This window comes from Thunnus thynnus, chromosome 6 (genome assembly GCF_963924715.1).
Source record: "Thunnus thynnus chromosome 6, fThuThy2.1, whole genome shotgun sequence".
NCBI classification, from domain to species: Eukaryota; Metazoa; Chordata; class Actinopteri; order Scombriformes; family Scombridae; genus Thunnus; species Thunnus thynnus.
Genome location: NC_089522.1, coordinates 25,506,765 through 25,519,039, shown reverse-complemented (window position 1 = coordinate 25,519,039; position 12,275 = coordinate 25,506,765). Strand labels below are relative to the sequence as shown.

Below are 12,275 nucleotides of genomic sequence, written 5' to 3'. Positions count from 1 at the left end.
TTTGAAACAATGGGATATTTTAAAAAAAGAAGAGCTTAATGTAGTAGGCTGGTGAAACCTTGAGTGTAGGAGAGTATTAGTCATTGTGTGGGTCTTCAACATCCACACAGGATTTCCCCTACATGAATGACTAAAAGGTGTGTAAAAATGTACTGCTGCATTTGGACCTGAGCAACATATCTATAATATTGTGTCATGTGATAATATATTGTTGGCATTTTGGCATTATAAAAGAGCTTATATGTTCTCTTTTTGTGGATTTAAAGGTTCAATAATACTTGACCTTTGAAATGTGTTCTAGCTAAGAAAAATAGTCAATTCTCCTGCCAGTTTAGCCATCAATCATCATAATTGCATTAATGATTGTTTTAGCCACGCTAGCAGTGTTGGTTTGTCCAATACTTTGGTCCAGGCTGAAATATCTCAAAACTATTGCATTGATTACCATAATTTCTCTTTTTGTTTACAGACATTCATGTTCCCCAGAGGATGAATCCTTACGACTTTAGGATCCCCCTCTTATCTAGCACCACCAAGAATTTTTTGTGACATTAGTGGTTCAGAGAGAAATATCTCCAAAACTATTGGATGGATTGCTGTGAAATTTGCTACAAATGTTCAAGTTCCTCACAGGATGAATCTTACTGACTTTGATGATCTCCTGACTTTTCATTTAACACCATCATGGGGTCAAAATTTCAATCTGCTTATTTGGTTTATGACCAGATACCTGAAACCTATTACTCTCAGCTGTTCTATATGTTTAGTGTTAATGAGCAAATGTTAAAATGCTAACATGCTAAAACTAAGATGGTAAACCTGGTAAATCTTACCTGCTAAAAATTAGCATTACGAGCATGTTAGCACTGAGCTCAAAGTACTGCTGTGAAGTTTTATTTGTCTTGTTCAATTTCTTAGTATCTTCTTAAATCACCATTAATCATCCCTAAAATGTCCTGACATCATCAATACTGAATTTTGTCAACATCACCAAGATGTAGTTGTAGGCACACTGCCAACATTAACCATCAGGTAGATTCCCAACCTTTAAAATAAAGAAATGTCTACTTGTATAACCCCATATGGTCTTAGAGTTGACATGAGTTGTGAGCAGTTCAATCAAAGAGTGATTTTTTCTTTTCCAATATTGTTTCATTTGATGGATTTTTAGAGGCACAAGAGGTAAAAGTATCAAGTATTTCACAAAACAGCAAAATCAGGGGGAAATAAAGCTTAACAGAAGGGTCTTGTGACCTTCATTTTTTTTCTTGGGACCCTTTGAGGGGTCCTGACCCCAGGTTGAGAACCACTGAGGTAGATCAAATCACACAGCTCCTACACATGAAGAATTTCTATTTTCTAGGCTTAGACAAGCTATAAAAATGACATATTAGTCCTGCATTGTCAGACTAATGTATCATGGCTATGCGAGACATTAGTCTCACAATGCCATTTCCACACTGTTTGCACCGTCACAGCTCACGAAAAAGAAATACATAATCAACTGAAAATTGTAGAAAGAGATTGGAAAAAAGTCACAGGGAAACATATTTTTTGTACATTTTGAACAATTTTTGTACATTTTGTACAAAACTGCATTTGTATGAATGTGTAGTTTTACGGTTGGAACAGATGTGTGATTTATGCACAAATGCAGCATCTTGAGACATGATTGTTTTCCTCTCAAGGTTGGTGAGGGTATTGTGACGTACAAATGTGGCTGTGTGGGAGTGAAAACACAATGAATGGTTGCTGTCTGGGAAGGTCAGGACAGGGGCTTTGTTTAAAACAGGCAGGATAGGTGATAAAAGCAAGGAAACCTGTCTAAGAGAGCTACACAAAAAACTTCTCCTGCATGAACCTGAGTGCTCTAATAGGACAATGCAACAAGGCCTCTGCACAACTCTGTATCTTCAGAACATACAGTGGGCGAGGATAAGTTTTCACAAATGAGTAAGACGGCCTTTGTTGTGATGTATCTTAGAGAGAAGTGGGAAGAAAACTAAAAATAAAAGTACTTGGATGAATCTTCAACATCAGTTCTGGGGAGACAGAGAGGCACAGTCGGATACAACCTGTTAAACCTGGACTATTTAGAGGATGTTCACACAGTTGATGCTTCTCACTATGGAAACATCTTTTTCTATCCGCCTCTGTTTGAGTGCGCAAAAACAGACAATGGAAATTATCTCTCATTCAAATTTAAAATATAGGCTAATTGTTTATTGAGAGAATACACAATCATACGACTGCTGGATTTCAATCAGGCTATAATTAAGATTGAATTTCTTTTCTACCAACCCTTTCCATTTTATTTCATAATGCCAGAAACATAATTATGTGGTATGGTTGGTTGCATAAAGTTTGCTGTATATATGGAATCTGTATGAACAGTATTTTTTGCAATAGGGAGAAAGAGATTCAGGACATGACATGTTTTATTAATGTGCTTTAAGTTCCTTATCTTGCAGAGGAACTCTTTATAACAAGATTTAAGATATTCTATTATTAGCAGTAGTATTCTTAAAATTTGTCAGATTGTGGAATCCTTATACCTGTAAAATTAACTTTAATTTATCCAGACATCATACTGTAACATATGTCAGTTTAAACCTTCCTACAATTTTGAATAATTGAGAAAATATTGTTTTTCTGGTCTGTTGAGTGATTGGATATATCGCCTTAAATCCATTTCTCTGTTTGCACAAAAGATTTGACATCTGCTACTTGGAAAGCCTGGGAGAGAGTTGCAGTTATTTTTATTTATATGATTTTACAGTCCTCACTTCTCTGATTTTATGTGGTATTAAATGTTCTCTTCTGGGATATGTCATTTGATGTAATGACACCGCATATCCAGGTTCTACATCTGAGCATCAACATCAAATGCTAGTTTTAAATGTCCTTAATCTCTGGGGTTTGCAAGTCCTTCAGTACGTTTATACTTGAGTGCTCTCATTCTTTTGCCTTTCTTATCTGTTTTTGCAACACATTTTTCAAGGACCTCACAATTTACAGTATGTGTTTATGCTTCATCGGTTAAAGCGAGACTAGGGTAACTTTTATAGAAAGAAATACACATTCTTGAATTCATAAGAAATAAAATGCATCCTCATTCAAGTCAATACACTCAAGGGTTTAGCTCCTTGGTCTGGTATGACTGGTAGCTTATGGTGGCTAATGTTAGCAAACTTTAGACATTGCTTTGTCAGTTTGTTTATTTCTCTTCTCTATTTGTGCTACTGTGACGCTATGTTTTAGCATTTAGTTTTATTGTAGGAAGGTTTAAGTAGATTATAGACCACAAGCTTCAGAACCTTAGTTGGATCGACACATGCCACATTATTTGTTTCTATAGTTGTTCACTTCAAGCCTTGTATAACAATTCAATTTTCTAGATATCTCTTCACTCTTTTGTGTATTTGTACACCTGCCTCCACAGATATGAAAGGTTGGTACCAGAGTAAGAAATCACAAACCCTTTTGACTCCACAGAGATTGTTGGTCAGTGCTCAGTGGAGGGGAAAGAGTCCAGACATCTTTTTCATTTCATGCAGTCAAGTGTGCAAAGCTAGACTGATGTGTCACAGTTTTACCTTTTTTTTGTTGTTTATGTTCAGGGACTAAAATGCACATAGGATGTAATTTGTGCTACATGTAAATTGGTCTATTTCCTGTGAAGTGTTTCTCCACAGCGGTCGAGCCATTTCAACATCCAGGCAGGTCATAACTCAGAATGCATCAAAAGTAGAGTCTTTATTGATGAGTGGGCAAAAGAACCACCTCAGTTAAACTGTACAGTTACAGAATATCATCTCGCGAAGGAATGCCAGACGTAAAAATTATGGACCTCAGTTCACTTTTCACTTTGTCTTTCCATATCAACATCTGTACAAGTTGTAATCCCCGGTCTTGAATCTATGAAATGCAGTGGAATGCATGCTAATACAGTATGCTGTGCAAGTGTCCACATTTAGAAAATTTACTGCACAAATATATCTATGCCTAACATACTGTAGGTCAGACTTTTGCATTACATGAATCATAATTTGGAGAGACAACTCAATGTAGTCTAAGTCGGTTTCCATACATCAAACATCTCTGGGGTCGTATCCAGCCTGAAGACGTTTAGATTTTGAACATACTGATCCACACACTCAAATGGTGACATTAATGTTGAGGGGAAATATAAGAGGGCCTGGTAACATTCAAGTTTCCTTCATATTAAGTGCCACTTCATTTCTTCTTCATTTTTCTGTATTCTGGTGAGAGCATAACAGTACTTTAAATACATTCCCAAGATCATCATTTGCAAATAAATGTTCATTTGCAAATGATTTTTTTTTTTAAATACGTAATTTACATAATCATTCAAGTCATTAAATCCTATGGATTGTTTGCAATGTACAAGTATAGTTTTCTAATTATTCGGTCCCCTTTTTCATAATCCATCTGTATTTAACATTTGCTTGTACATTAACATTAAAAATCAGACATTTTCAGGTATGAAAATCAATTTATAGGATAAATTTCCATATGATGACTACTCAATTTTGCATGATTTTGAGACCGCAAGATGAGACTGCTTTCATATTGACTCAATATTACTGGAACCTTTTTCATCATCATTATTTCTCTTTTTTTCTTCCTCCCTCCTTCTCTTCCTACCTCTCACGCACACATACACACAAATGCTATATAAAAACACACAAGCAGGAATATACATTCCTGTACAGTCTGTACAATATGAAATCAAGTCATATTTCAAAATAGTGTCATCTGCTTAACATGTATTGTTTACAAATAAAGGAAAACAGGCATTTTTTTATGATACAAAGAAACCTGACACGCCCTAAATCAAGTCCAAAAAATCAAGCATGTTAGGGGCTTCTTGGGTTCACAACAGCTATTTAAATGTATCCAAGGGTACTGGGTCCATTCGATATTCTGCAGTCTCCTTTGAATTACATGAAAAGGCGTCCAGGGTGGTCTATCAATCCATTTAGACCCTTTGAGTTCCTTGATGTGTTTCAGAGTTAGTAACGCTCTGATCAACACTTTCTATTCACAGTCCACAGCACATTTCTTCAAGGATTTCAACTCTCCGTGTGTCTGTTTTGTGCCTCATGTGACACAGAAACTAATTTTCGGTTGAAAGCTCTGGGGCGTGTCCCTCTGAAATAAGGCAACAATATTTTTAAAATGGCAACTGTCACACTTACTTGGAGTGGTGATTGTTGTGATCATTCTAGTACCTCATCAGAAATACAAGCCATTAAAGTGTTACCAGGGCTTTTTTTATCGCCCTGTTCAAACCTCCGCACCTTAAACATTTACTCGAATATCAACATTCTTAATAAAATGGCACTGTGCCTGCATTTGTTGGCAAAAATTTGATTTTGTAGTGCAAAACAACAAAACAGACGCTGACACTTAACCAAGGTGCATTACATCGCTTCAATTCTCCAAATTTCCCTTAAAAACCTGAAACATTCTCTTTGTTAAGCTTATATCTTATCACATAATGCAGTAGGCCTCATCTTGGGGCAGGTGTTGTTTAGTCCTCCAGTAGGTGGGCAGGTGAGCTCTCAGCACTTTTCTCAGGTCCTCGTTGAGCAGGAGACAGAAGATGGGGTTGACTCCAGCCTGGGCGAAGCTCATCCACACTGTGATGGAAAGATACCTGTGAGGGATGGTGCAGGACTTGACAAACACCCTCCAGAAGCATGCCACGATGTAGGGAGCCCAGAGGACCAAGAAAAGCAGGGTGATGGTGTAGAACATCCTGCCCAGCCTCCTCTCTGACCTCACCTCTTCCATCCCAAGCAGCCGCCGGTGTTGATTGTGTAAATTCTGCCTGATGCCCAACAGAGTGGGTGGCATGGGGCCACGACCGAACCCTGCAATCCAGTTAGCTGCAGCTTGACCTGTTGCCCCAGGACCGTGGAAGGTCCAGTTCTGGCTGATAGCTGGCACTAGCTGGACAGGTTTCATCTTGCGGTGCCTGTACTCAAACAGCAGCAGCTTGGCGTAGAAACCGTGGGTGGCCAGGACCACCACAGCCAGCATGAGCATGAAGCCCAGGGTGTCGTTGGTCTTCAGGTAGCGGTGTTCAAAAATGCACTGGTCCTCATCACGGATGAACTTGTATGTCCCCACATCAAAGACAGGTGGGAACGCCATGGCAACAGCCAGAGTCCACACCATGCAAATGATGGCGGCGCAGGTCCAGATGGTCATGCGCTTGGCGTAGAACCGGTGGTGGGCGATGGCAAGGTAGCGGGTGACAGCCACACAAAACAGCATGAAGGCAGCGTGAAAACAAAACAGCACAGCCATAAAAGCCACAACTTTACAACTCAAGGCACTGTAAGTCCAGGCCGAGCTGTTGTGGACGGAAACCAGCACAAATGGGAAGCAAGCAGCAGAGCGAACTGCATCAGCCAGGCACAGGTCCAGGAGAAAGAAGTAGGGGGCCTTGTGAAGTGTCCTGTCTCGTAGGACCAGCAGGGAGACCAAGAGGTTGCCTACAAGGCTGACACAGATGATCATCCCCAAGAAGACCAGCTTAAAGTAGGCAGACACATCTGTGGCAGAGGTTCCTCCATTGCTGCTGCCGTCACTGCTGCTGCTGCTGCTGCTGCTGCCGCCTCTTGCCAGTCCACTCTGTGAAGCCAGCACAGCCAGTAAACTACCTGGGCCATCGATGGCAAAGCTTTGGTTAGCCATTCTATCACCTTCCACAGGAGCCTGCCTGGTACAGGCCCTTTATAAACACTACTGATCCTCCTATAGCCGTCGTCTCCTGCGGCTCTCTCGTCTTTACAAGGAGAGGCCGTAAGGATCCTTTCTACATGACAGACTCATCTTTCCTCTTTGTCCACAACCTCACCACCTGTGAACAGAGACACACATTTTGAAGAATGAAAAACAAGATGTCTGACATGCACTCCACTAAATGGAAACAAAACTTACAGTTACCAGCATGGATACAGAAGTGCTGTGTTGGGCAACACAGTGGAAATCTTTGCCTTCCTGTTTCTCTAAGGCTGGGATCAGATCAGCAGCTCTACAGCATGCCAGCTCCTTGGCTCTCTCAGTAATTACCTTGCCCGTTGCTAAGATACAACAGCTCACATACTTTGTGCAAGTGTGGGTGTTTGAGTGAATGCATGGGGGTGTACAGGGGGATGGAGCAGACACAGTACAACCAACACTGGGCATGTCCAACAAACAGAGATGTTGTAAATGAGCAAAGAACATTTTATGCTTTCTCTCTGCTGCTCTGTGTATGCGTGTGTGTGCACGTGACAAGTCAGTTTAAGAGCAGAGGGTGTAATCTGTACCATTCACAGGATATAACAAATGTAAGAATACAAAGGCAGGGCAGGGAGCAATTCGGTTTTTACCATACAGGCCTACATATGAAATGTGGAAGAGAAAAGGATCAGGCCTCAGTATTTTAGAAAGTAACCTTAAAAAATGAGCCATATAAAGATTAAAAACATTCCAATAATACTAATAAAAAAAACAGATCTGAGATGCAGCCTCACCTAAAAACTCATTTATAGGCATAAGGTAATGATGATGCATAACTGTGCTTGTCTGGGTGGGCCTTGTCTATGTAGGCCATGAAACACAAAGTGATTTGCTGTAACTATAGGCTTCTCTTTCCCCCCCCTCACCCCCCCATACATAACAGCCCTCTGCCACCTTGACAAATATCATTTCACCTGATTAGATGGCTGCCATGTCAGCTAGGCCGGAAACACAGGCTGAAGTGGAAAAACAGATGAACAGGTGTCAAAATCACCTCTGCTTCGTGTGTGTGTGTGTGTTTCTATGTGTGTGTGCGTGTGTGTGTGTGCGTGTGTGTGTGAGAGAGAGAGAGAGATGATAACCTACCTTTCATCCCCTCATTTTTTTTATTTATTTTTTTGGATCTGTTCTTCTGGCACGGCAAAAAACCAAAAAAAATGACCCCAGTCGCTTTGTTTCACTGTTTGTTAAATCGAGAGAAAAACACATAATAAAGCCTCATGCTCTTGCTGTGCTCTCAGGCTCAAACAACACCTGTTATGCATAAATCCATCGCAAGGAAATCGAATAGAGCAACATATAATAAACATAAGACGTTATAGAGGCTATCTAATAATCAACAGCTGATCAAACAATCCAGGATGAGGAGTCTGCTGTTAAGCCAGATATATATTTAAAAAAAAAAATCCACTGCCACCCTTTTACTGTTTCATAGAGAGGGATGTGTTCATTTGGTCTGTGTCTGAATATCATCCGAGAAAACAGATTTTATGTTGCATCACGTCGAAGATGGATTTCCAGAAGACTAGAAGCAGACGCGATACAAAAAAAATATATCTTGTTCTGTTCATATATCCAAATGATGTCAGATTTTCAATGCTTATAATAACCCACCCACAAACGTTAGAGAGGAAAAAAAGATCGCGCATCCCCTAAATGAACCGTCTTGGCATGTATATTGGCTAGTGGCACCAGAACAATTAGTCCACACAGACAACAGCCTCGATACGTCTCTTTTTCCCATCTTTCAGTCACAAAAAAAAGGCGATGTATTTACCCCGAACAGTTAATATGCAGTCTTTGTTTTGCTGTCCAGCGAAGGTGGGCTACATCTTAATAGTCCACAATTAAAGCCTCCATGACAGAATAAATGCATGTTTCGACAAATCCAGCGATGCCACAGGGAGGGGGATTCACATCGCCGACGCTGTCGAAATCACGATTTTATTTTATTTTTTTAATAAAAAGAAAAAAAAGAAAAGAAAAACAGGAAAAAGAAAAACAACACGGCTGGATTAGGCGAATTATTCCTGAATAATCCCAATTATGGCTGCTTGCAAGGAGGCAGCTCGCACATTCGCGGAATCCGTCGGTTTTATTCGGAGAGAGGGAGAGAGAGAGAGAGAGAGAGAGAGAGAGAGAGGGAGGGAGAGATGGAGGGGGGAGAGAGAGAGAGAGGGAGAGAGGCGGACCTGTGCAGTATGGTGGGCCATGTAACTTGAAAGTGATGTTTTATTCTAACCGTCTCTCCCGCATCATGTATGACGCGTCTGTTTTCTCCAGTACGAACACAGAGAGGAGCTCCAGCTGTCAACAAACTTGCGCATGTCTTTCATTGGCTCCCCTGCCCTTGGTGACAGACTGGACCTAAAATGACACAGACAGGCCTGACAGGGGCGCAGCAAGGAATTCTGGGTCCTCTGGAAGAATATATAGGGCCTCCATAAAAACAACATCATCATCATCATCATCCCGTACGGTTAATACAGTGTTTTCATTTTCTGTTCTTGATATTTTAATGTTTGTGATTTGTAGCAGTGGGAACACACTATGCAGCTTTCTGCAGGGGTTTTTTTTTTTTTTACACTGTATCTAGTTCCCTGCATTTCCATTAATGTGATGCACCATCATTTGTACTTTGCACCTTCCTGTAGTTTATATTTTCTATGTTTACTTTATCCAACATTATCACAGTATGTGTGTACTTTTTATTTGCCACGCTTGCAAATGAAAAATTATAAGATGGATCAGTGTTAAAATTTGTACAGACATTCATGGTCATCTGACAATGAATCCTACTGATTTAAAGGGGCCATGTGTAAGATTTAATGGCATCTAGAGGAACAGACTTGGCAGAAATGGAATATAATATTCATAAGTGTGTTTTAATTCATGTATAATCACCTGAAAATAAGATTTGTTGTGTTTTCGTTACCTTAGAATGAGCCCTGAATGGGTCCCCTTCCATGGAGACCGCCATGTTGCACCACCATGTTTCTACAGTAGCCCAGAATGGACAAACCAAACACTGGCTCTAGAGAGGGCTTTTTGCAATTTTCGCAACAAATAGATGGATTATTTTAAAATTAGATAGACACATTTGTGTGCTCCACATGATTAACTGTAATATCTTTGATCCCTAAACTTATCATCTACGCAGCATTAAACTGCTGCTGGTTAAATTCTTAATGGATGACGGGACAAATTTGTTTTTATGACCGTTCAGTCTGCATTTTGGAACTCTAAACCATCTGCCAGAATGTAAACACTCGTATTCAGAATGATAAATGTAAGAGGGATAATTAGATATTTTCTGTGCCCCTCTAAGCACAAACTTCTAAACCTGAAGAGAATGCAGTTCTTCCCTCCCTATAAGCTTCATAGCAGTCTGCACAGATGAGTAAACTTGGATTTTAATTGGACTGACAGGTTATTAAACTAAAATTTCACTTATTCAGACACCTGCAAAACTGCATTCTCATTATCGTCAGCTTGTGTTTAGTGCTCATGTAATCATGCTAATACACTAAACTAAGATGATGAACATGGTAAACATTGCACCTGCTAATCAGCATGCTAACATGCTCATGCTATTAGCATGCTGATGTTAGCATTTAGCTCCAAGCACTGCTGTAGGTACAGTCCCATAGAGCCTCCAATGTAGCTGTAGACTGTTATGTTTGTTTTTTGTAACATTATATGTAACACAGTAACACAGATGCACCTTTCTGCACAGTTTAAATCTTTTTTATTTTATTATGTATGTACACAGTATGTATATTTATACTATACATTGTGTATTATTGTATGGATAAATACTATGAAGGCTATATACATAAATGTATACATGCACACATTTATTTCACTATGTATCCCAGCTTTCTTCTGAATAAAGGTGTATTGTATACACTGGAGATTTATACTCTGTAGAAGGAATTTAAAAACTCACAATCTGATTTGTCCTCAAACTCAGTGACCTTAACCAAAGTTAAAGTGTTAATGTTGCCTCTTTTTTATACCAGACAGAAGAGAGGTGACAGGAAATGAGGGCAGACGTCTTGCAATAAATGTCCCCAGCTAGACTTGAAGCAGGAACATTGCAGTCGCAACACCAAAGAAACCTGCAAAATTGATGCACTAACCCCGAATTGGAAGCTTCGTTTTCTGATTCTGAGGCTACAGTCAACCACATTATTAACAGTCCAAGAACAAATGCTTGGCAACGAACGATACCGAGGTATCATGCCTACAGTAAAGTAAATATAGTTTAATGAACATTTATACCCTCTTCATTTTTCAAGTAAATGTTGGAAACATGTCTTCTCAGTCTGTAAAAATACAAATATTTACAGATTTTAAGGAATTATATGAACATAAAAAGACCAAACAGTCAAATTTGGGCGTGATTGACAAGATAAATCCAATAAACATCCATGGATCCTGTTCTTTTTTAGTACAATGACATGTTAAATAGGGGTGATATAGAAAACAACATTTTGTCTTGTCTTGGGGGTTTCTGCTGTCAAAGATGTTACTGTATTTAAACCTACTCCTCACTCTTTCACCTACTGTTTCTTGGTGATGATTACCACCATTCAAACAAGCCAAACTGTCTCTCAGAGTGATGCCACACTGGGTAAGAGAGAAAGAGTGAGAAGAAACCCCCTTAAACTGCTGTTTGGTAATAATGTCACAACACTCTCATAACCTCTTTTGAAATTACTGCTTAACATGGCTCTCAGTGGTGTAGATTATTGCTTAAAAAGGCATTAATTATTTCAAAGTGAATGTCTGTTGTAGAACTCACACTGATTATCCTCCTTGGGTCAGTTTTAAGTCTGCTTAAATTTTTAATACATTCCACACTCAAGCTATGTGACCATCACACAAATGAATCACTCCCGCCCTTTTTTTCCCCCTGTCTCTGAAATGCAAGTGTGCTCTGATTAATAATTTTGTTTCAAGGCCAAATACATAATCCACACATAATCCAAGGGATATCTGACATCCAAGGACTGACAGAGATAATTATGGGTTTGAAGTTATTTAAATTAAATACAAGATTAAGTCGGAAAATACAGAAGTAGTGTATATAACTCTTAAAGACTCTACAGTATACAGGTATATACTTATGACTTGCATGCTCAGAAAATAATGATGATTTCAGATATAGTCTCATCATGTATCATCCAAGGAGGTTTCCTGGGAATTGTCAGCCTTCAAACACTGATATCAGTTTACACTGGCCAGTGTGTACTATAATCTAGCATGACACCATGACTTCAGTGCAATGCGTGACCTTTGGCTTCTATCTGCAGCTCATGTTGCTGTCTGTGTATTTCCACTTCAAGCAAAGCTGAGTGCGCTCCACAGATGGCAGCGCTAAAGGCTCCCGTGTTATTTTAGGGGTGTGTCAGTCTTTCCAAAATGTTCTGTTCTGCACTGCGGTGTCATTA

At 39.5% G+C, this 12,275-nt stretch overlaps 1 protein-coding gene across 1 annotated transcript; it reads right to left on the bottom strand.

The window, feature by feature from the left end:
• Window positions 1-3,736: 3,736 nt before the first annotated feature.
• On the bottom strand, window positions 3,737-12,257 carry LOC137184857 (probable G-protein coupled receptor 173). Its single transcript, XM_067592949.1, has 4 exons — window positions 9,755-12,257; window positions 7,906-9,186; window positions 7,734-7,775; window positions 3,737-6,895 (listed from the first exon to the last, which is right to left on the bottom strand). The coding sequence occupies exon 4, from the start codon at window positions 6,727-6,729 to the stop codon at window positions 5,518-5,520; it is 1,212 nt and encodes a 403-aa protein (XP_067449050.1). The 5' UTR covers window positions 6,730-6,895; window positions 7,734-7,775; window positions 7,906-9,186; window positions 9,755-12,257; the 3' UTR covers window positions 3,737-5,517.
• Window positions 12,258-12,275: the final 18 nt, after the last annotated feature.

Coding starts and splice junctions, on each gene's coding strand:
- LOC137184857 (XM_067592949.1), bottom strand. CDS start 6,729: ATGGCTAACCAAAGCTTTGCCATCGATGGCCCAGGTAGTTTACTGGCT.